The sequence below is a fragment of the Trichomonascus vanleenenianus genome (assembly GCF_965637985.1).
Source record: "Trichomonascus vanleenenianus strain CLIB 3782 genome assembly, contig: TRVA0_056S, whole genome shotgun sequence".
Lineage (NCBI taxonomy): Eukaryota > Fungi > Ascomycota > Dipodascomycetes > Dipodascales > Trichomonascaceae > Blastobotrys > Blastobotrys vanleenenianus.
This window is the reverse complement of record NW_027481831.1, coordinates 64942-87778: the sequence shown is the minus strand read 5'-3', so window position 1 is coordinate 87778 and position 22837 is coordinate 64942. Positions and strand designations below refer to the sequence as shown.

The 22837-nt window shown below is 50.9% G+C and overlaps 10 protein-coding genes across 10 annotated transcripts; 5 read left to right on the top strand and 5 right to left on the bottom strand.

The window, feature by feature from the left end:
• Positions 1-1308: 1308 nt before the first annotated feature.
• Positions 1309-2343, bottom strand: TRVA0_056S00958 (uncharacterized protein; the record flags this gene model as incomplete). Its single annotated transcript, XM_076687389.1, has 2 exons — positions 1309-2231; positions 2283-2343. The coding sequence occupies 2 exons, from the start codon at positions 2341-2343 to the stop codon at positions 1309-1311; spliced, it is 984 nt and encodes a 327-aa protein (XP_076538415.1).
• A 682-nt stretch (positions 2344-3025) lies between these two features.
• On the bottom strand, positions 3026-4327 carry TRVA0_056S00936 (DUF1776 domain-containing protein; the record flags this gene model as incomplete). The annotated part of the gene is made up of 1 exon (XM_076687388.1): positions 3026-4327. The coding sequence occupies one exon, from the start codon at positions 4325-4327 to the stop codon at positions 3026-3028; it is 1302 nt and encodes a 433-aa protein (XP_076538414.1).
• An 84-nt stretch (positions 4328-4411) lies between these two features.
• Positions 4412-5239, top strand: WSS1 (DNA-dependent metalloprotease Wss1p; the record flags this gene model as incomplete). Its single annotated transcript, XM_076687387.1, has 1 exon — positions 4412-5239. One exon carries the CDS (start codon positions 4412-4414, stop codon positions 5237-5239), a length of 828 nt encoding a protein of 275 aa, XP_076538413.1.
• A 1640-nt stretch (positions 5240-6879) lies between these two features.
• SRP1 (karyopherin alpha) lies at positions 6880-8496 on the top strand (the record flags this gene model as incomplete). Its single annotated transcript, XM_076687386.1, has 1 exon — positions 6880-8496. One exon carries the CDS (start codon positions 6880-6882, stop codon positions 8494-8496), a length of 1617 nt encoding a protein of 538 aa, XP_076538412.1.
• A 1671-nt stretch (positions 8497-10167) lies between these two features.
• TRVA0_056S00870 (uncharacterized protein) lies at positions 10168-10971 on the top strand (the record flags this gene model as incomplete). The annotated part of the gene is made up of 1 exon (XM_076687385.1): positions 10168-10971. The coding sequence occupies one exon, from the start codon at positions 10168-10170 to the stop codon at positions 10969-10971; it is 804 nt and encodes a 267-aa protein (XP_076538411.1).
• A 347-nt stretch (positions 10972-11318) lies between these two features.
• Positions 11319-13277, top strand: TRVA0_056S00848 (uncharacterized protein; the record flags this gene model as incomplete). Its single annotated transcript, XM_076687384.1, has 1 exon — positions 11319-13277. The coding sequence occupies one exon, from the start codon at positions 11319-11321 to the stop codon at positions 13275-13277; it is 1959 nt and encodes a 652-aa protein (XP_076538410.1).
• Positions 13278-13808: 531 nt separating this feature from the next.
• On the bottom strand, positions 13809-14819 carry GTR2 (Gtr2p; the record flags this gene model as incomplete). Its single annotated transcript, XM_076687383.1, has 1 exon — positions 13809-14819. The coding sequence occupies one exon, from the start codon at positions 14817-14819 to the stop codon at positions 13809-13811; it is 1011 nt and encodes a 336-aa protein (XP_076538409.1).
• Positions 14820-15495: 676 nt separating this feature from the next.
• Positions 15496-17001, bottom strand: TRVA0_056S00804 (uncharacterized protein; the record flags this gene model as incomplete). The annotated part of the gene is made up of 1 exon (XM_076687382.1): positions 15496-17001. The coding sequence occupies one exon, from the start codon at positions 16999-17001 to the stop codon at positions 15496-15498; it is 1506 nt and encodes a 501-aa protein (XP_076538408.1).
• Positions 17002-17984: 983 nt separating this feature from the next.
• On the top strand, positions 17985-19640 carry DPS1 (aspartate--tRNA ligase DPS1; the record flags this gene model as incomplete). The annotated part of the gene is made up of 1 exon (XM_076687381.1): positions 17985-19640. One exon carries the CDS (start codon positions 17985-17987, stop codon positions 19638-19640), a length of 1656 nt encoding a protein of 551 aa, XP_076538407.1.
• A 564-nt stretch (positions 19641-20204) lies between these two features.
• On the bottom strand, positions 20205-21797 carry HXT2 (high-affinity glucose transporter Hxt2p; the record flags this gene model as incomplete). The annotated part of the gene is made up of 1 exon (XM_076687380.1): positions 20205-21797. The coding sequence occupies one exon, from the start codon at positions 21795-21797 to the stop codon at positions 20205-20207; it is 1593 nt and encodes a 530-aa protein (XP_076538406.1).
• Positions 21798-22837: the final 1040 nt, after the last annotated feature.

The window sequence follows — 22837 nt, the reverse complement described above, 5'->3', positions numbered from 1 at the left end:
TCAACGGCCGTGGCATGGTCAACTTTCGGTCAACAATGAGGCTGGTCTTGCGATCATGCATAAAGTGATAAACCCAGCTCTGCGCTGCGGTTGGAACACCCATGTCCTCCAAAGTGGAGAGCAGGGTGTCCCGTTGCACATTATCGAAGGCTCCTTTCACATCAATAGCGAGTATCGAAGTAAAGGACTGTTTTTTCCGGCAGGCATTTTCGTCGATATCATTAACCAGCTTCATCACTGCGTCCGGTGCTGAATAACCGGGCCGTCCGCCATATTGCTCGGCTGGTAGCCTGTCCTCAACCAGGTAGGCGAGCCGCTTTTGAATGACCTTTTCCAACACCTTCCCTAAGGTATTCAGCAAGGTGATGGGAACCAGCGCATATGTCGAAGTCACTTCGGCGTAACACACTCTGCTTTTTCTCCCTCGCAAAGAGATGATTCCTCTTGAATGAATGAATGAATAGTCTGTATTTCGAGCCCGTTGCGACTGTGTCACCAAGTTAGGCTTATATAGTACATATTACATCAGCATATTAGTCCAATTGCTCTAGAAGAAAGGGTTTTCCCTCGTGCCATTAGCGCCTCGGCGCTGAGGAAATCGGCCCCATCAACCAAAGGTTTTTGATTTTCATTGATTTGTTATAATATGTTGAAACGTCTGCTTAGCGGACAAATATGTTGATGTACTATATAAGCCTAACTTGGTGACACAGTCGCAACGGGCTCGAAATACAGACGATTCATTCAGCATATTAGTCCGCTAAGCAGACATTTCAACATATTCTAACAAATCAATGAAGATCAAAAAACATTTGGTTGATGGGGCCGATTTCCTCAGCGCCGAGGCGCTAATGGCACGAGGGAAAACCCTTTCTTCTAGAGCAGATGATTACTCTTTAAAACCAAGACGAAGCTGTTCTAGATAGCCTCTTTGATGGCAAGATTCTGAATCTAATGGTTGATTTCAACTTCAATTGAAAGCGAAGATTGAAAACGCAAATGGAGAGCTGTGAAGAACTTCTGGCCTACGTTTCGCTTAAACTTCAGGACCGCAGGTGTCAGTCCATTCGTAGTGTGGTTAGATTATTGGACACCCTAGCTCAAAAATGGTACTACAGCTGGTAAAGAAAAATCCGGCACTTCAATTGTAAAGATTCTTGATTATTCCAAGCCCCTATCGCGAGGTCTATTGATGGCGATGCACTAAGATAATTTACCCCTATCGGTCAAACATTTTGGCGTTAGTCATGGGCAAATGTTGATCTTGGCTAAATGTTCTATCCTCTATTTAGCAAGGGTTTGTACGAATTATGGCTTCTTTTTAGAATTCAACTTCATCATCAACCCAATCCTCTTTATACCCTTTTCAAATGACTTTGTGCACTCATTGCCTGGTGTAAGCCAAACCTTTCTTGAAGTGCGCTCTTTTTTGAGCTTAATCCAAGTAATTGCTTTGCGACTGCGCTCGGGAAATGGCCCATTCTTGAGGAGTTTTGATGCGAGACTGATCTCATGATTCGGTTCCTTAGCTTCAATCTTTGCACTGCCTGTCTTTCGCTCCGTACTCAGATTGGCGGAAACTGGCATCAGCGGGGATGGAACTTCGTCAATTCGGTCTTTTAGTTTAATCTCAAAAGTGTCCATATCGTTAAACTTTCGTTCCAGATTAGCTGTCCATGCCTTCATACTCTCTAATTCCATGGCCGTGACTTCCGCTGCAGTTTTGTTTTTGGTCGCAGTAGTGCAGGAGGTTGGCAGGTATTTGACTTCGCCCGACTTGGTACCAGAGTCGGTTAGCTGTATAAGTGTGGCTGTGGAATTCGTATACCGAGGGATCGGGATCTGCTTCATACGCGACAAGAAATTCCCTAGTGTATCAGTGACATCGCTTTTGTCGTCATCGTTGTCGACGTCGTCCAGGTTCTCGGTAGCGTCTCTGGTCAAGTCAGGACAGCTGTGCGAAGAGAGTGAGCCGTCACAGCTTGTGCTCTTTAGCCTGTTGCAAAATAGTTCCAAGTTCTGTAGGGGACTGAGACACTCGTCGACAATTGACGAATTCAACATTGGCGAGCTTATTGGGGAGGTTTCACTCGGCGAGTTTAGTCCTAACACTTGGAGAAGACCGCCGTCTCCGCCAGAAGGCCCCTTAAAGTTGGGTGACATAGAGAAGCATCCAGCGTAGCCTGGAGACGAATCAGCTGCGGCACTTTGGTGAAAGCAGGTGTAGTTGCCTGTGACAATATTAGAATTGGAGAGGTACCAGATAATGGGTCATCACTTACTAGTCTCCGTCGTCAATGGGTCGATTGAAAAGGAGCTGGCACTGAGGTAATCCCGGTACATTGCTCTTATCTTGTCACTCCAGGTTCTTCTTGCAATTTTGTGGCGTTTCTGCTTCTCCTTCGGGTTCAATACCATATCTGGGTTGACGTCGACGATTGCAGACTGCTTTGATCTTAGCGAAAGAGGGGAATCAACGCCGCGTTTATAAAAGTTTCCTTCAATCGATGGGTGTGTATATATCGTGTTGCCAGATTTGTCAACATTTTGCAGATAACCGATAGTGCTTGTGTTTGGATAGCTAATGTCGAAGTTGCCATTCTGAGCAGTAATTGTGCTGGACGAGGACGTCCTCAGATCAATTAGGAGGCCCTCATTTACCATACTTGATGAGCATGAAGCGAATTGTCGTGAGAATGTCCCCGTCAACAAGGGCAGTGGTTACAAAGTTTGCTCACTCAACCCTATTAAGTGCCGACCCAGCCTGCGAAAAGAAACATCCATTACCGTAACGTATGCCACGACATTAGAGACAGCGGTAAATGTGACATTTAGAAGGTCCTGCTACAACATAGGTCTGCACCGACAAGAGTCGATCATATAGTCAATTGCTCACGCCCAACGCGAAGCGTCGCCCTGGGGGGTCTGGGGGGCTGGCCCCCCAGGAACACGCCAGCTATAGCTTCTGTAGTAGAAAGACTCCTGAAAAGACATGAGATTTAATAATATATGCATGGAAAAACTGTTAAACTGTTTCCCAATCTTCGTTCTCCGAAGGCTTGCTCTCTGAAGGCATCAAAAGCCAGGTCAAGGCCGTCTCGGGCAGCCAGTCGGCCAGGAACTTGTATGCATACGATCCACGGCCAACGTACCAAGTGCGGGCTGGATTTGGCATAGTCAAGGCATCATAAACGGCATAATTGAGCACCCGAATGTTGGATCCCTGAGTCGCTCGAGCCGTTTGAAGGTGTGCCGATGCCTGGTAGGACCTTCCGTAAAGATGTCGAAGCTTTTCCGACCAGCTGAGCACGTCTGCACGCATGGCGCTGTTCACCTGCTGCTCCTGGCTCTTGGAGGGCCGGCTAGGGCTGATATTGAATGAACCTAGCTTCATGTGGATGAGCGGAACACCCTGGGGCTTGAGCTCTCTGTGAAGGCACAAGGCCAGCGAAGACAAGGCATTGGCGGTGATACACTCGGCAGAGTGGAAAGCTGGGTTGAGACTGCTCATAATCGAGGGAGTCATGAGAATAACTCTCGAATTGTGGCTCCTCACCAGTTCCAACAAACCGTTAGATAGCAGGAAAATGGGCCCCAGCAGCTTGGAGTACACCAAATCGCTCCAAGTATCTGCTCTTAGGGACTCTACAGGCCCACAGGGGAAATATAGGTCTGGAACGACCATAACTCCCGCCAGGTGAAGCTTGTGCGGGTGGGCCCCGTCGAACGCTCTCACCGGAGTATCCAGCATCTCCCCGAATTTACGAATAGTCTGCTCTACAGAGGCGGCCTCCTGGGCCTTAATTTGCAGCGGACGGATGTCTGGCGAGTTCTCCTTGAGCACAATGGCCTCTTCCTCCGTAGAAGTAGCAGTCAAGTACACAATGAACCCGCGCTTATCGAGATCCGCAGCCACCAGCCGGGTGATACTCTCAGACGGAGACCCCGCTACGACTACGACCTCAGTTCGAGCTCCGTTGGGGGCCCTCTGAGCCCGTCTCTTGCGCTTAGTGGGTGGGTTCGCCGCGGCGTAGGCATAATAGCCTGTTCCGCCTGCTGCAGCCAGCAAAACGCCTCCTACAAGCAGCTTGTGCTCTCTCACCCAATCCACGGAACTTTCCCAGACGGATGGAGGCGGTTTAGGCTGGGAACTTGTGTAGATAGAGTCAATCTTGGTCTTGGAGCCGGTCAGAAGATCCTCTGCGTAGCGGTAGGCCTGGCTATCCTGGAGGGTATCTAACGTCTTGTTGAGGACCTTGGACGACTCGTGCTTCCATCCATAAAGCGTATCCAGGATCTTCGTCACCGGATCATGCGTGTTACTCATCTTGTTGGTACTTGTCGTTATTGGCCACCGGTTATATGATGGATGGTGATAAGGTCGGACGGGGACCACCTCCCAGATCAACCAATGGTCATCCGAGGGTCCACCCGACGGGCTGCTCAGAGGCCTAAAGAGAGCGCGAACCTGCCGAAGAGCAGCTCAGAGTTCGTACGTGAGATCACGTCGCTCAAGCGCAAGCCCGAGAGGGACCATGCGCTATACCTGCTGCACCGGGCCGCTTCTCTGGTCAAGCCCATCATGAAGAAGCGCAGCCTCAAGGTGGGCGTCCTCTGCGAGATGTTCCCCAAGAGCCCGAACCTGCTGGGTCTGAACGTCAACAGAGGCGCCAAGGTGTGTATCCGGCTGCGTCCGCCCCATAACGAGCGGGTCTTCTACCCGATGGAAGAGATCGTGGGCACTTTGCTTCACGAACTCACCCACAACTTGTTTGGGCCCCATGATGCCAAGTTCTTCAAGTACTTGGACGAGCTGAAGGCTGAGTTTGAAGAGCTAGTTGTTTCTGGGTACACGGGAGACGGGTTCTTTAGCCAGGGCCAAATCTTGGGGAGGCGTCCTGGCTCACTTCTTCCAAATACCGCCGAGGACAGAAAGAGGCTGGCAGCCGAAGCGGCAGCCAAAAGAGCTGGGCTGTTTGCTGGTAGTGGCCAGAAGCTGGGGGGAGGCCCCAAGGATACCCATAAGTCGGTCCAGGACATGGTTAGAGAGGCTGCTCTGCGTCGCGCAGATGCGTCCAAATGGTGTGCTTCGGATATCATCAACGGCGAGAGCGCTATTGAGATTATAGAGAGCTTGGATCTTACGGGCGATAGCGACGATGAGAGAGTCCCCAGCCCTTCCGCTACCCCCTCCAACAGCACTGGTGCTTCCAGAGATGACCCGATAGTCCTCGACTAATATCCTTGGGGGCCAGCCCCCAAACCCCCGTGGCTCTGCTCCGCGGAGGTCAATTGATCTGGCTACAGTATCTCCGCGGAGCGGAGCCCCAGGGGGGTTTGGGGGGACTGGTCCCCCCATGAGTACTCCGCTGCTCCAATGTACTTGGGGGCCAGCTCCCAAACCCCCGTGGCTCCGCTTCGCGGAGGTCAATTGATCTGGCTACAGTATCTCCGCGAAGCGGAGCCCCAGGGGGGTTTGGGGGGACTGGTCCCCCCATGAGTACTCCACTGCTCTAAGCACTTGGGGGCCAGCCCCCAAACCCCCGTGGCTCCGCTTCGCGGAGGTTCTCTGGTGCAAGCCCTGCTCCCCCTCCCAGACCGCCCATTGAAGCTTTCAATATCTGCGCAGAAATTCGGGTGGAAGGATCTGGTAACAGATATAGACTAGCGGGTCGAAATATTCTTAATTCTGCACTCAAGTAATCGAGAATCTATGAATCTATTGTTATACCATGGACAGACTGGAACCGTATCAGGTTTAGTGCAAAAAGCATAAAGTGTGGTAATAGCCCTGAAAACGGCCAAAAATTCCTTTTTACTATCGTTATCGTCTGCCTAATCCACATAAACTTCAGCCTTTATCTGTTGAAAATCTTCAAGTTCTACCACTGGGCCAGGTAGTTTTGATCATGGTATCAATTGGGCTACGGAATCGCTATCCATAACCACACAGTAAGTCAGAAGCGATATTGCAAAACCAGACAACCAAAATCTCCGAAATATGTATCTACATTCTGCTGTCAGAAACATCTCATATAAATATTTTTCGAATTCAGGCTACATAAGTACAAATTGGTTCTAATCCTATAAGCTACCAGGTACTCTACCATAGCAAGACTACGATCCAAGTTCTTCGATGATCTCAATTGATGTCCAGAAACCAAAGATTCTTCTCTGGGACTTGTACATGAAACTAAATAATCAAGTCTGCTCCTCCAAGGTATCATTGATCTCTAACCCTGTAAGCTACCAGTACGGTAGTACCTATGATATAACTAAGATAAGTTCAACGGTGATTTCAATTGAAGTCTGAGAAAGCGAATCAAAAGATTCTACCAACCCTAAGACTCGCATTCAGACCAAGAAATAAGAATATACCAAGCTAACAAGCCAATATTTGTCCAACTACAAGCGTATAACAGTTAGTACTATTATGTACTGGTTAGTACCAGCAATGCATGCTAAAATTAGGAAGATGTAATGTGCCTCGCGTCGACCACGCGTGTACCGCGCGTCGAAGACGCGTAAGCCGCGCGCCACACCCAAACACACTCAACGACGCCACACATGCCGCAACCAACCACGCCCAAACCATAGAACCAACCAAGATCCTGGGGGGCCAGCCCCCCAGACCCCCCAGGGCACCGCTTCGCGGAGAAAACTTGTCCATTCAGCAGCCTGACCCGACGCGCAGCGTCGCTCCGGGGGGTCTGGGGGGCTGGCCCCCCCAGTGTAAGCCTGCGTGCGCGCGCGGTACCGGTTGGGAGGAAGGCGCGCGCGGTCTGCCCCTTGAGAAATTGGGAGGAGGACGAAACCCCCAAAAAAATTTGAAATCGACAGAGGCCAAAGGGCATACGATTTGTGACATTTGGACAAAGGATGGATAGCGACGCGACGACGCGGTTTGTGCCGGAGCACCGGCGGCAGAACTTCAAAAACCGGGGCCACTTCAAGGCGGACGAGCTCCGGCGGCGAAGAGAGGAAGCTCAGATTGAGATCCGAAAGGCGAAGCGGGACGAGAACCTTGCCAAGCGACGTAACCTGACCGAGATCGCTATGGGTAGCGACAGTGAGGAGGAGGGAGAAGACGCCGGGGCTCTGGAGACCCAGCTGAATGCGGAGTTGCCGGTGATGACGCGAAATGTCTACTCTGACAAGATTGAGGACCAGCTGAGCGCGACACAGGCGTTCCGAAAGCTGCTGTCCAAGGAGAAGAACCCACCGATCGAGCAGGTGATCCAGTGCGGCGTGGTGGGGCGGTTTGTTGAGCTTCTGAGGTCGCCGCATACGGCGCTTCAGTTTGAGGCTGCGTGGGCTCTGACCAACATTGCATCGGGTTCGGCGGATCAAACGCGAACTGTAATTGATGCCGGGGCCATCCCGCTCTTTGTCGAGCTGCTGAGCTCTCCGGAGATCGAGGTTATGGAGCAGGCGATCTGGGCGCTTGGTAATATCGCCGGTGACTCGCCGACTTGCCGGGATGCTGTGTTGGAGGCGGGAGCGTTGCCGCCTTTGTTGGCTCTGTTGAACGACTCTAAGAAGCTTTCGCTCATCCGTAATGCTACCTGGACGTTGTCCAACTTCTGTAGGGGCCGTCAGCCGCAGCCAGATTGGGAGCTCATCTCGATGGCGCTTCCGACGCTGGCTAAGCTTATCTACTCGTACGATGATGAGATTCTCATTGATTCGTGCTGGGCTATTTCGTACCTGTCGGACGGGTCCAACAGCAAGATCCAGGCGGTTCTGGAGGCCGGAATCCCGAGACGGCTGGTCGAGCTGCTGGGCCACAAGTCTACGGCTGTCCAGACGCCGGCTCTGCGGTCAATTGGCAACATTGTCACGGGTAACGACATTCAGACCCAGGTAGTAATCAACGCGGGCGCTCTCCCAGCTTTGTTGGGTCTTTTGAGCTCGCCCAAGGAGTCGATCAAGAAGGAGGCGTGCTGGACTCTGTCAAATATCACCGCCGGTAACACTCAGCAGATCCAGGCCGTCATTGACAACAATCTGATCCCGCCTTTGATCTATCTGCTGTCGGCGGGTGAGTTCAAGACGCGCAAGGAGGCGTGCTGGTGCATCTCCAATGCCACGTCGGGCGCGCTCCAGCAGCCAGAGCAGATCCGGTACCTGGTCAACCAGGGATGCATCAAGCCGCTGTGCGACCTGCTGACGACGCTGGACAACAAGATCATCCAGGTGGCCCTCGACGGGTTGGAGAACATCCTCAAGGTGGGCGAGAACGACAAGGACCAGCAGGGCAAGCCATACAACGAATATGCATTGTTCATCGAGGAGGCCAACGGCATGGAGAAGATCCACGAGTGCCAGAACAACTCCAACGAGGAGATCTACCAGAAAGCATACCACATCATTGACACGTACTTCTCCGAGGAGGAGACCGCCGAGGCCACCGGTCTCGAGCCCCAGGCCGCCGGCGCCACCTTCGGCTTTGGCAACGAGGGCGAGCAGCAGCAGCAGCAGACCTTCCAGTTCTAAAAAAGAAGAGTTTATGATATCATGATATTAATATATGCCATCTCCGCCCTCCCCGTTCCCTCCACCACTGGAGTTATGTATCTACATATCTATGCGATATAATTCGACGCTAATTTTCACCCCTCCGCGAAGCGGAGCCAGGGGGGTTTGGGGGCTGGCCCCCAAGTACATTAGAAAAGCGAAATACTCATGGGGGGACCAGTCCCCCCAAACCCCCCTGTGGCTCCGCTTCGCGGAGGGATTGTTGACTTCACAGGAATAGCAACTCGCAGAATAGTTCATTTGGTGGTATATTCTCCCCTGAATATGCGGCTGATGATGCAATGAGTCTGCATTCCGCCCATATTATCTCTGCAGGTTCCATTGCAATGGCAAAGTATAACTGTATTTTAATGCTCTCGTCCTTTTTGGAATAATATGTACTACTGTATGAAAATATTGTCTCTTTCGTTACTTATTCGAACCCAGCTGAGTATGAGTGAATCTAGCTTTAGCTTAACTGTTCAATTACTATTGGTTATTATTTGAATTAGATTGAATGACTGCGTTGTACTCAATCTCGCTCCGCAGAGTACTGTACTGGTACCGGTAGTTGGAAAATGATGTGCAGGTTTGTTCAATCAATTACCGTAATAAAACCACACAACTGAGTTATTCAACATGGACTAAATGCCAGTCCACAGTTTAGTCCTGATAAGCTAAACCAAGCATTCTAAAAGTGCGCATTCCAGCAAGAAGGGAAATTCAGGGTTGCTCCTAAAATATCTATGTTAGCTGAGATTACGCCATTATCTGACTCCGTAATTAACCAGTTCATCACCAAGAAATAAAACACCGGCATCTAAGAATAAACTCTAATGTTCGTAGACGTATAATAAATGGACGGTAGTTGGTTTTCATGGCATTTTCTTAATTGGAAACTGTGGTGCTGTACAGGTTCTTCTTTGGTCAACGCTGTGCAACATTATGCTTTAGCGCCAAAAATTCCAATTGATATCAACTACCTTGGTACCGGTATTGTACTACCTCTCACAGAGTTACATTGTATATGAAGAGCTTTAGGGGTGTTTAGTATAATACGATAGATCCCGCAAAGATAAAGGAGGCAGCACTTTTACCAGCGTACTATAGATATACGGCAATCTCGTACTTTCAGCTTTCTTAATGAATTATTGAAGTTGTACAGAGAAAATCAATACAGCCGAATTCTTAACTACCAATTAAATTAACATGCTTTTTTTTTTTTCGCTACGGGTAGCAATTGCCGTTGAAGATAATCTATCTTCTACCAATATGACATCTCTTCTCACAGGTAGCATTTCAATCACTATTGAGTTGGTTAAAAATATAATACGTAGTACTCAGATAATTCACGAACTCCTAAAGCTCTTGCGTTACCATAATCATCAGCTCTTCATATAACTCCGTGAGAAGTAGTTAAACGTCCCAATTAATAACAGGAATTTCAATTGTTCAATAACTGTTATTGGTGCAGCCAAAATTAAACCAAGCCGCATATGGTGTGGCTTAATGTGGCCGCGCGCGGAGGCCCTCCCCCCGCCCCACCTCGTATGCACCTCCAACATGTCAGATAAGGGCAACCGGCCCTCTCCACCTCCCCCGACTATAGATAGACACAGCAGCTTTTAATCGCATATTTAATCCGCATAAATGGAGTCGGGAAATGACAGACGCATACGGGAAGTCTGGGAGACGACACAGGAGAACTTAGAGACAGCCGTGGGCAATGCTTACTCTGGAGGTACTCGGATATATAACCGCTACATCATCCCAGCCCAGCAGAGCGTGTTCAGCTGTTTCGCCTGTTGCTGCGGCGGACGCCCAAGGCGACGAGGCATGCGGCGGCGCGAGTCGGTCGACATTTTCTTTGATATGTACGACGACGATGACGCATTTGGCCATGACGAATTGGAGCGGCTTATTGACGCAGATGAAGATGAGGAGCTGCGAGGCGTAGAGGATGATGACGGGTACTTGTCTGACAACGAAAGCGGCGAGTTCCCGGGAGTAGTAGCCGAAGGCACCATGGCCACAAGTTCATCAAACCTTGGTGCCATCAAAAATTACTTAATGGAGCTGCTCCCCGGTATTTTGCCGCGAAAGCGGCGACAGGTGCAATACCGGCCGTCTGGCGTGCGGATCAGCCGTCCGCGGGCCTCGACAAAGAGTTCGACCGAGTCTACTGACACGTACCGATCGAGAAGGGACTTGTTTTCCGAGAGCGAGGCAATGGAGGACGCGCATGTAATGGACGACAATTTCGGGCTCGTTTATAAGAGCGACAGCGCCAGTGAGCATGTTATTACGGATGCGCCGCAAGCCGCACAGATGCTGCCGCCGCACAATTCGTCTCGTCAGCCACTGACTAAGCGATCGGCGCACGATTTGTCAGCGATGTCCAAGCAGCCGCCGCCGCCGCAGACGCCGCACGATTCGGCGTCTACCGATGACTAAGCTCTTCGTGGTATGATTAGTGAGGACAAATTTCCTATTTTTCTTACTAAGCCGTCTAGCGCTGGCGAAAAACACGTAAGCGAGCCCAACTTGCTTAGTAACCATGACGCCGCACGCTGCGGGTTTGGCCCAATTTGTTGTGGTTGGGGGCAGCCGGTGTCCAACCAGCCGAGTGAGGAGGAGGATATCGGAAGCCCCTCTTTTTATGAGGTTGAGGTGAAGCAGCCCCTGTTGGGAAGGAGGGGTAAAAAGAGGGAATATTTTTCGTTTAAAGCCACGCGAAGAGTGAAAAATCACGAAACCTTCTTTTTCATACCTCTTTTACTCTTCAAATCAATTGGTGAAAGATGTCTGCCAACGATCAGATCAAGCGGTTCAGCCAGCCGGCTGAACAGACCAACACTCCGTCCTATGAGTTGTTCAACAACAAGACCCGAGCCTTCGTCTACGGTCTCCAGCCCCGAGCCTGCCAGGGTATGCTCGACTTTGATTTCATTTGCAAGCGAGAGACTCCCTCCGTTGCCGGTGTTATCTACCCATTCGGCGGCCAATTCGTCACCAAGATGTACTGGGGCACCAAGGAGACCCTTCTCCCTGTCTACCAGCAGGTCGAGAAGGCTGCTGCCAAGCACCCAGAGGTTGATGTTGTAGTTAACTTTGCCTCCTCGCGATCTGTCTACTCCTCGACTATGGAGCTCCTGGAATACCCACAGTTCCGAACCATTGCCATTATTGCGGAGGGTGTACCAGAGCGACGAGCCCGAGAGATCCTCTTCAAGGCTAAGCAGAAGGGCGTCACCATCATTGGCCCGGCCACCGTCGGTGGTATCAAGCCAGGCTGCTTCAAGATCGGTAACACTGGTGGTATGATGGACAACATCGTTGCCTCCAAGCTGTACCGACCAGGCTCTGTCGCCTACGTCTCCAAGTCCGGCGGTATGTCCAACGAGCTGAACAACATTATTGCTCAGACTACCAACGGTGTTTACGAGGGTGTTGCCATTGGTGGTGACCGATACCCAGGTACCACCTTCATTGACCACATCATGCGATACCAGGCTGATCCAAACTGCAAGATCATCGTCCTGCTTGGTGAGGTTGGCGGTGTTGAGGAGTACCGAGTCATCGACGCTATCAAGGCTGGCAAGATCACCAAGCCAATTGTCGCCTGGGCCATTGGTACCTGCGCTTCCATGTTCACCACCGAGGTGCAGTTCGGCCACGCCGGTTCCATGGCCAACTCCGACCTCGAGACCGCCGTGGCTAAGAACCGGGCTATGAAGGAGGCTGGAATCGTCGTTCCAGACACCTTTGAGGACCTGCCAGAGGCTCTTGCCAAGGTCTACCAGGAGCTGGTCAAGAAGGGCACCATTGTGCCCCAGCCAGAGCCAGAGGTGCCAAAGATCCCAATTGACTACTCGTGGGCCCAGGAGCTTGGCCTTATTCGAAAGCCAGCCGCCTTCATCTCCACTATTTCCGACGACCGAGGCCAGGAGCTGCTTTACGCCGGTATTCCAATCTCCGAAGTGTTCAAGGACGATATTGGCATTGGTGGTGTTATGTCCCTTCTGTGGTTCCGACGACGACTGCCATCGTACGCTGCTAAGTTCCTTGAGATGGTTCTCATGCTCACTGCCGACCACGGTCCAGCCGTGTCCGGTGCCATGAACACCATTATCACCACTCGAGCCGGCAAGGACCTCATTTCTTCGCTGGTTTCTGGTCTGCTCACCATCGGTACCCGATTCGGCGGTGCCTTGGACGGTGCGGCCACCGAGTTCACCCAGGCGTTCGACAAGGGTCTGTCGCCCCGACAGTTCGTCGACACCATGCGAAAGCAGAACAAGCTCATTCCAGGTATCGGCCACAAGGTCAAGTCTCGAAACAACCCAGATTTCCGAGTCGAGCTCGTCAAGGAGTACGTTAAGAACAACTTCCCGTCCACCGAGCTGCTCGACTACGCCCTGGCGGTCGAGGAGGTCACCACCTCCAAGAAGGATAACCTTATTCTCAATGTTGACGGTGCCATTGCCGTTTCGTTTGTTGATCTCATGAGGTCTTCTGGCGCCTTCACTTCCGAGGAGACTGAGGACTACCTTAAGAACGGTGTTCTCAACGGTCTTTTCGTGCTTGGTCGATCCATTGGTCTCATTGCCCACCACCTCGACCAGAAGAGACTCAAGACCGGTCTCTACCGACACCCATGGGACGACATTACCTACCTGGTTGGCCAGGACGCTGTCCAGACCGCCTCCAAGCGTGTCGAAGTCGACGCCAAGGGTGTCTCCAAGGCCAAGTCTAAGTAATTTTTTCACAATTTTTAATTGACTAGCTAGTAATGCCTTGGCTAATACTGCACACTAGATTCTTGAGGGGCCAGCCCCTCAAACTCCCCGTGGCTCCGCTTCGCGGAGTTATCATCACCTTCAGTACTATCACCCAGTACTCTTGGGGGGACCAGTCCCCCCAAACCCCCCTTGGGCTCCGCTCCGCGGAGATCTTCTGGGGTCAGCCCTCCAAACCCTCCGATGCTGGCAGACCTCCGCGGAGCGGAGCTACGGGGGTTTGGGGGCTGGCCCCCAAGTTAATTGAAGATATGGAGTGTTCATGGGGGGATGGTCCCCCCCTGGGGCTCCTCTTCGCGCGGAGATCTCCGCAAGTTGGCTGTAAACGACTTATTTGTTACACTTTTGTTACGCTGTTGCAAAGTGCCTGTTACAAATGTGTTGGGATTTTTCCTGCACCGTAACAAATACAACCTGAGCCACGGGGGGATCTATAGAGTATTCTGGTGGATGCTGTTCATAATATCAATAGATTATAACGGTTAATAGTCATTACTGGTTGTAAATTCGTCTCATGGACTGCTTGAAGATCTCCACGTTGTAGTCGACAAGAGTCATCTTCTGGACACCCTCTGAACGTATCAGGACGACCAGCGCCTGGCCGCGGATCATCTGCGCCATATAGAGCACAATGCCATTATGCAGCCGCGACGTACACTTCAGCGTGGTGTCTCCACTGTTCACCTCTCCGCTAATCAGGCTCTCTTCATACTCTCCATTGGTCATGTCCTTCGACGGAGGCTGATACAACAAATCCAAGTCAATCGCCACATCAATGAAGTCCGAACACACCTGGTAAGTCTCTACGTCTACCGGGGAGGAGTCCGTTGCTAAGTATATCTTTGAGTTCACGTCAAACAAGAAAGCCTTCTCAATGCCCGAGTGCTGGCACAGAATGTTCAGCATGTTCTCAAGGGTAGGCAATTCCGGAACCAGCTTCTGCACAATTCGCGAGAACGCCTCGTAGATTGAGTGATCAAAGATACTGGTCAAGTGGAACGAAATCTTTACTTCACCTAACCCAGCGTCGTTCAGCTCATCCGTAACCCTCTGCATGATATCTCGCTGGGTATCCAGCCTAAAGTCGTCCGACAGACCGTCCACCTTGTGTATGAGCACCTCAAAGTACATGTTCGGGTTCACCTTGACCGCATACTGGATGATCGTTTGCAGGTTCTGCAGGGCAAACAGGTACTCATCCTGCGAGTCAATGACGTAGATAAGCGACCCGACCTGCGAGAATATCCGCGAGCTGTCGTAGCTAGGCTCGAACATGTTTAATTGGCCAGGCAGCTCCTGAACGGCAAAGTTTATCAGTGAGCTGAACCGCTCGTAGGTGGGCTTCGAGGTCGACTCGATGTACAGTGTTTCTAGTGGCTGCATGCTGTGGAATACGACCTTGCAAATACTCGATTTGCCGCCACGCCGTAGGCCCATGAGCAGGATCGTCGGCCTGTCGTTGCTTGTAGCAACTATCGACGTCTCGAGCTCGCTAAAGTCCATCGTTTGGGGTGTCTTGTGTGCGGTTCGAACCCCCGTTTTTCCAACCTTTTGCCATATATCTTGGTCCGTGCGGCTGTGCTGCACCTTCTCCGGCGGCATTCGACCTACCACCTTATAAGATATCAATTGTCAAGCCCCAGAGAGTAATAATCTGACATTATCATGGTCCGACTGGCATTTTCAATTCTACGGATCGATATTATTAATGCATTATACTGCAAGCATTAATGGGGGCTACAAGATCTCCGCGAAGCGGAGCTACGGGGGTTTGGGGGCTGGCCCCCAAGTTCAATTGAGGCAAGCAGAGCTACACTTTCGTGATGCTTATGGGGGAACAAGTTCCCCCAACCCCCCCCGAGGCTCCGCTGCGCGGAGAACGGGGGTACGAAGACATTTGATAAGCGGCCGGGAGTTGTAACGAAAGTTTTGTTACGGATTTTGTAACAGGTTGGGAGTCTCGTTAGGAGCACATCGGGGAACTGATTATACAATTCGGAGATCGGGTGAATTTTATGGGTAATGCTGGAGGTAGATAAATAGCCTGCAGAAAATAATTGCAGATAATACAGTTCTTCGGTATCATCAAGAATCTCGTGGCCCGTACAATTCACCGAGAGGAACTCATGACAATTTAACCTAATGGAAATAACCGCTAGATTCGAATAGTCGCTTGTGGTTAATGGAAAAGATTGGGTATGTCTCCTGGTATGCCCTCCCTGAGAACCGCTATGTTGTCAAAGATTTCGTATAGCTCTCCATAGCACCGCTGGGTGGACGCCCGTATACACTGCAAATCAATCTCAAAAGTCTTAAATCCACATACACGGCCAAACTGCGGCCCTCCTGGGAATGCCAGAACCTCGTGCATATACGGGTAGCAGTCGAACCCCTCCTCTTCCTCAATATCAAGTGCGTAATAGTTTGTCGTTCTCAACGACTCTAAACGCGGACACGGCTCTATAAGTGCCTTGAGGAAAGGCTTCATCAGTTCAGGCTCAAAAAATACCAGTTCTAGCTGAATTCTGCGCGCCTTAGGTGGGTACTTCATAAAGTTGATAAGGTCAGCAATGTACTGCCGCTTCTTGGGCCACTTCTGTAAGGAGAAGTAAGTAGACCCACCTAACCGCATAAGCTGGATCTCTTCTCTGACGTTGGAGACGAGAGGTGCAATTGCCGCTAGGTACTTACTGTCTCCGAATTCAGCAACAAACCGGTCTAGGCCCTTGCTGGTCAATTGCTGTAGCCTTTCCAGTACATCAGCGTCAACATCTCGAAGCGTCGTCAGCTCCAAAGTGCGAAGGCTTGGGAAGTCGAATCTGACGGAGAGCTTCAAGACTGAAGTACTCACCCGGAGCAGGGTGATAAACTGGCTGGACACCGTGACAAAATCTTCCATTGGTCTAGGAAATCGAAGATAGTTGTCGTACATTTCAAATTCAGATACATGATCAGGAAGCACCAGATGCCCGCTTGTGGCGAATTCGGTGGGCACAGAAAAGTACCCAAGCCTTGGGCACGCCCGGAGGAGTCCGTCAATGTCGCCCATTGGAGCAGGTAGAGTAGCCAGGACAAGGCTTCTCATAGGTTCCGTTATTTGCTTCCTTGGTGGTTCTCCAACTTCCATTACAGTTATATCGGTTTCAATTGATCCAGCGCCGAATGATTGGAGGAGACGAAGGGTTGCTATCAATTCCTCCGGTCCGGGTTGCCCCCCGCCAAACGAAACCGCTTCTTTGAGGCGTACCGTTAGTTTGCTGCCCATTGCCCTAAAGTCTTCGACCAGGGCACTCCCAATTGGATCAGAAATAAAAGTTCTATTGCGGGCTACTACGAGAACTTCTGATGCAGATCTTAGGGCTAGCCGAATGGCTTTCAGTACTGGGGTGAGGTCGTCCATGATTATAGCATTGTAGGTCAGCTCCAGGGTCAGTTTCTTAAAGCAGCTGGCTACAGGGACGAACACTTCATATGCATCCTCAATGTTTCTTCGAGTGATCCCGAGATTGCAGTGCACTGTGTTTTCATTGGAGGTTGAGATGTTGACGTCGCTCCATGTTCTGCGGGCAGCAATGTCGCGAAATAGCCGGCACACGCCCTGGATCTTTCTTAGATTCACTCCCAGGTGGTCGAAGACCAGCTCCCAGATCTCCCCGGGCAGCCTTTTCATGTCTTGCCCTTGCATTACCGGTACTCGGTGGGCGATATGTTTGCCGTAGGTGTTTAGGGTCAGTAACGGACCCCCGCATCACTCTATTGTGGGCCTACCTGTACCAGCAGGGTTATCAATGTAGACCTTTCGCACATAATAGTTGGATGGTCTGGAATTAATCAGCTATTGTAATTGTTAGTTATTTGAAGCAATTGGTATTTCTGTTCTAAACCTCTACGTAAAGGAGGGTGTCCCTTGTGCTATTGCCTAGTGGTACGCCGGATCTTCATATCAGGGAATATATATATGCGTCTTGTTTTTATTAGAAATGACTACTCATGTACTTAGATTAGTCTTCTTATCCTTAAACAATTGACTTTAATCAACATTATTCTTTAGTTCTACCTTCAGTACGATAAGAAGCTCATAGTCTTAGGGGAGCAACTGGACTAGACTACCCAGCCTAATTGCGGAATAGTTACATGGTTCTGGGGCAATAGTTATATGTTTACAATTTCTTGAAGCGAGAATAAGCGGATAAGATCCTTAAATGGTTATGAATTGGTAAACTAGCGCTAATGCCAGTGAGCCGCACGATCCGCACGAGCCGCACTTCCACTATAGTCAGGACGAACCTCCGCGAAGCGGAGCCACAGGGGGGTCTGGGGGGACTGGCCCCCCAGGAGCACTTCAAGCTACACTTTTGAACCAGTTGCTTGGTCAGAGTGAGTTAGTTATCAAAGGAGAAGTTACGTACTAAGCCGCATGAGCCTCATGAGCCGCATTTGTCCTTGTTTGGTTCAACGACGGGCAGTCCAGCCCTCCGCGAAGCGGAGCACACAGGGGGGTCTGGGGGGGACTGGTCCCCCCAGGAAGCCGCTGCGAAAAGACACTCCGAAGGTTTCTAGTCCAAAGCGAAGCTGTTCGGGATAGGCCCGAGGGGGGTGCGCACGCGGGGGAGGATGAAAAATTCGAAAGACTCACATCCCGACGACACACCACTCTCGAAGGAATAAATGTCGTCGATTGAGGAGATTCAGAAGCGAATTGAGGCGCTGAAGGTGGCGCAGCCGCCGGAGAAGGACGCGGAGGGTAACCCGCTCTCGAAGAACGCGGTGAAGAAGTTCAAGAAGGATGCTGAGAAGGAGATCAAGCAGCTGACGAAGCAGCTTACTGCTGCCCACGAGCAGGCAGCCCGGGATAACGAGCCGGATACCGCCAAGGACAACTACGGCAAGCTTCCGCTGATGCGATCGGCTGCTGGCGACAAGACCGGGGTTGCGCGAACTCGTATCAGCGAGATCTCCAAGGAAATGGCCGGCCAGGAAATCGTCTTCCGAGCGCGACTTCACACGTCGCGACTTCAGGGCAACAAAATGTGCTTCGTGTCGCTGCGACAGCGGGATTCGACTATTCAGGCCATTGCTGCTGTCCGGGGCGACCAGGTGTCTAAGCAGTTTGTTAAGTGGGCCGGTAGCATCAGCCTCGAGTCGCTGGTGCTGGTTTACGGTACTGTTATGGCTACTCCGGCTCCGGTGCACTCTGCGACCGTCCAGGACGCTGAAATCCAGATCAACCGACTTTATACGGTTTCTGAGACTCCTGCGCAGATGCCAATGCTCATTGAAGACGCTTCGCGATCCGAAGAGGAGGCACAGGAGAAGGGTCTTCCCGTAGTGAACCTTGACACCCGACTTGATCACCGAGTCATTGACCTGCGAACCGTTACGAACCAGGCCATTTTCAAGATCGAGGCTGGTGTCACTGCGCTTTTCCGGGAGTTTTTGGCCAGCAAGGGCTTCACTGAGATTCGAACCCCGAAGCTCATGGGAGCCGCCTCTGAGGGCGGAGCCAACGTGTTCAGCGTCAAGTACTTCGACCGGACCGCCTTTTTGGCCCAGTCGCCGCAGCTTCACAAGCAGATGCTCATTGCTGCTGACTTTGAGCGTGTCTTCGAGGTAGGCCCCGTGTTCCGAGCTGAGAACTCCAACACCCATCGTCACATGACCGAGTTCACCGGTCTCGATATGGAGATGGCCTTTGAGGAGCACTATGATGAAGTTGTGGATACCCTTGTGGATATGTTCAACTTCATCTTCAGCGAATTGCCCAAGCGGTTCGGCCGTGAGATCGAGCTCGTTCGAAAGCAGTACCCATGCGAGGAGTTCAAGCTGCCAAAGAACGGCAAGATGGTCCGCCTGCATTTCAAGGAGGGTCTCCAGCTGCTCAAGGAAGTGGGTGGTGTCGAGCTTCCTCCATATGAGGATCTGAGCACTGAGCATGAGAAGCTGCTGGGCAAGATCGTGCGAGAGAAGTACGATACCGACTTCTACATTCTTGACAAGTTCCCATTGGCGGTTCGACCGTTCTACACCATGCCTGATGCTGAGGATGAGCACTACTCTAACTCGTATGACTTCTTCATGCGTGGTGAGGAGATCCTCTCCGGTGCCCAGCGAGTCCACGACTCGGCGTTCCTCGAGGAGCGAATCCGGGCCCACGGTGTCAACCCGGCCGATATCGAGGACTACGTCACCGCCTTCAAGTACGGCTGTCCACCCCACGGTGGCGGTGGTATCGGTCTCGAGCGTGTCGTCATGTTCTACCTTGGCCTCAAGAACATTCGACGGGCTTCCCTCTTCCCTCGAGACCCGCGACGACTGCGTCCTTAGACTACATACTCTTTTTATATATGTATTGGCTCGTCACACTGGGGGGCCAGTCCCCCCAGACCCCCCTAGGGCTCCGCTAGGCGGAGATCGACTGATTAGTTACACTTTTGTTACGCTGTTGCAAATGGCCTGTTACAAATGACCTCCGCGAAGCGGAGCTACGGGGGTTTGGGGGCTGGCCCCCAAGTCAATGAACGTGCTCTTATAGTACAACTTGGGGGGACCAGTCCCCCCAAACCCCCCTGGGGCTCCGCTTCGCGGAGATCTTTTCAAAATTGTCACGATTGATTAGACACACTTTTGTAACTCTGTTGCAAATGTTGTCGTTTCGTTACACAGTAACAATGACCTCCGCGAAGCGGAGCTACGGGGGTTTGGGGGGCTCGCCCCCAACTCAATTGAAGAGAGAGAGCGGACTATTAGCTGGCGGAGATCCTCTCCGCGGAGTAATTGGTTGATAGTGACAGTTGTAATACGAATTATTGGTAAGGCGTAATAGCGGAGTGAATAGATTATTACAAAAATCAGAATTGCATGTTGTTATAGTACAATAGAACAAAAAAGTTAAGAGAAGATCTTCTTGAAGCTGGCCTTCATGTTGGAGATATTCTGCTTGATCAGGGTGCCGGTAGGCATGGAGAACACCTCGTCAAGCTCCTCCAAAGTCTTACCCTTGGTCTCAGGCATGCACAGCAGCTGGTAGACCCAACCGATGACGGCGATACCACCGTAGAAACCCAGAGAAAGACCGGTTCGAGTCATAGCATCCTCCATTCGGGTAAAGTTGTAGGTGACAATGAAGGAGTACAGGAAGAGGGTAGCACTGGAAGTGGTCATACCGTAACTTCGCAGATACAACGGATAACTCTCGGACGGAATAACCCAGGTAAGGCATGCGTAGGAGCCGAAGAAGGCCTGGTAGATGATCATACCCGTAAGGTAAACGCCCTCCGCGGTAGCCAGCTGGGTAATCGGGTCAAACTGGTACGCAATGGCGATGATAACGAGACCAACGAAGAAGCCCGGAAGCATGACATTGCCCCAGAATCGTCGGCCAAACTTATCCATGTAGAGAATGGCAGGAATGGTACCCAGCAACAGAGAGCCACCACCGACAAGAGACATGAACACACTCTGCTTCTTGTCGAAACCGATCTGGTTCATGAGAACAGACATGTAGTACATGATAGCGTTAATACCGGTGAACTGGCCAAGGAAAATCATCGTGTTGGCATAGATGAGCGCTCGTCGACATCGTGGCTTGGTGAAGAAGTCAAGCCATACATGCTTTCGCTTCTCCTCACTGTTGTTCTTGTGGGTTTCCAGCTCGGCGGTTCGTCGCATCTCCAGGAACTCAGCCTTGGCCTGGAGGGTATCGAACTTTCGGATGTTCGCCCACGAGAGATAGGCCTCCTCCTCTCTGCCCTTGTGCATCAGCCATCGAGCACTCTCTGGAAGCATGAGGACACCGAATAGCATGATGGTCGAGAACAACAAAGAGGACCCGAGCATGAATCGCCAGTTACCAGGGACCGAGACGAAGATGGCGGCAACGACGTAGCCCAACACCTCACCAAGTGCAATGTTGAACTGATAAAGGGAAACAATTCGGCCTCGTACATCCGAAGGCACGCTCTCGGCAACGTAAATAGGCACGGTACCACCCTCAAGACCAACGCCAGCACCAAGGATCAGTCGACCGGCAATCATCATGGGGAAGTTAATAGCACCAGCCTCAAGGCCAGCACCAATGGTGTAGAAGACACAGGCAATGATCAAAGACCATTGTCGGCCAAACCACTCGTTGCATGGAGAAATCAGCAAACTGCCGAATACGGCGCCCAGAGGCATGCCAGAGTTGACCAGCGAAGCTTGGTTATCGCTAAGGTGCAAGTCACCGGGGAGATACAGATTGGCTCCGGAAATCAAAGACTGGTCGATACCAGAGAGCATGCCTCCCATGGACGCGAAGAAAGCCAGAATCCAGATAGCCTGCTTGGTCGAGCTGAACTGAAGCTTGGGGAAGGAGAACCGCTTACGCTCAGCCTGGTAGACTTCTGCTCTCTGGGCGATCTCAGCAATCTCCTCATCAATGCCCTCGGCAATATCGAGGTGCTCGATGTCGACCTTCTCGTCTACAAACACTGCTCCACCCATTGTGTTTAATTATGGGGTTCTAATGTACACAGATGAGAAAAAAATTCATTGCAGGAAATTGCAGAGCTTTATATGCAGAATTTTTTTAATCCTCCTATAAGTTATAGAGTACGTATATTGGCCAACGCCCGGATGATCGTATAATGATAAACGGTTGATCATAGTGCCCCGCACTCGCCTCCGATTGCCCCGCATGTGCGGTTGGTGGGGAGCGGGGCTACTGTCTGACATATGTCTCAGGTACTTCTCATTTTCATCCCTTCTCCGTCCCTTTTGCTCTTTTCTTACTCAATGCGGCAATGGTCATACCTCAATATGGCACGTTTATAGTGGTCCGTTCTTCAAGATGTGTACTGGACGTTCTTTAAGAAGTGCTGGACGGTCTTGCGAGCAAATTTTTTTAAATCACTACTTACCATTGTACTTACCATAGTACGTAATAGTGGTACCGATGTTTTAATTCCAAAATTTCGCTCGTCAATATGCGATGAAAATTATTCAATATTAATGGTGTAGTTTTATTACCCAAAATGTCAATTAAAGTTCACCCGAGACTTGCATACAAACAAGACATTATAAGACATGAGGTTGTTCCGGGCGACATCGTTTCGGGGCGTCTTTGACTATCCATACACTTTTTCCGCCCGATAGTCTGATCGTCAGGTAAATCGAAAGAAATAAACCAATCAGATTAGCTCCTATTAATCAGATCATAAACCTGGTTTTAAAAATGGGGGGTTCGATATATGGGAAAAGTCTTAGTATAACGGCGTTTGTTCACCAAGTCTCAATGTATAACGATGTTGTTCACCAAAATCTAACGTTTGCAGCCATGGTGTTCGGACAAAAGTAGTAGCGGATGCGTCTTCCATTGGTAGCAAGGCTTTTGGTTGGCCGGGCGTCTTGAATCATGGAAGAAATACACTAATGTGGGACGCAAAATGTGGTGCACAAAGTGTAGTAGTTACGCGTATACCAGTTTCTCTATAGGCGTGTATGCCCGAACTCGGCCAAAAAAAACCCCTCGGAAGGCCCCTCCG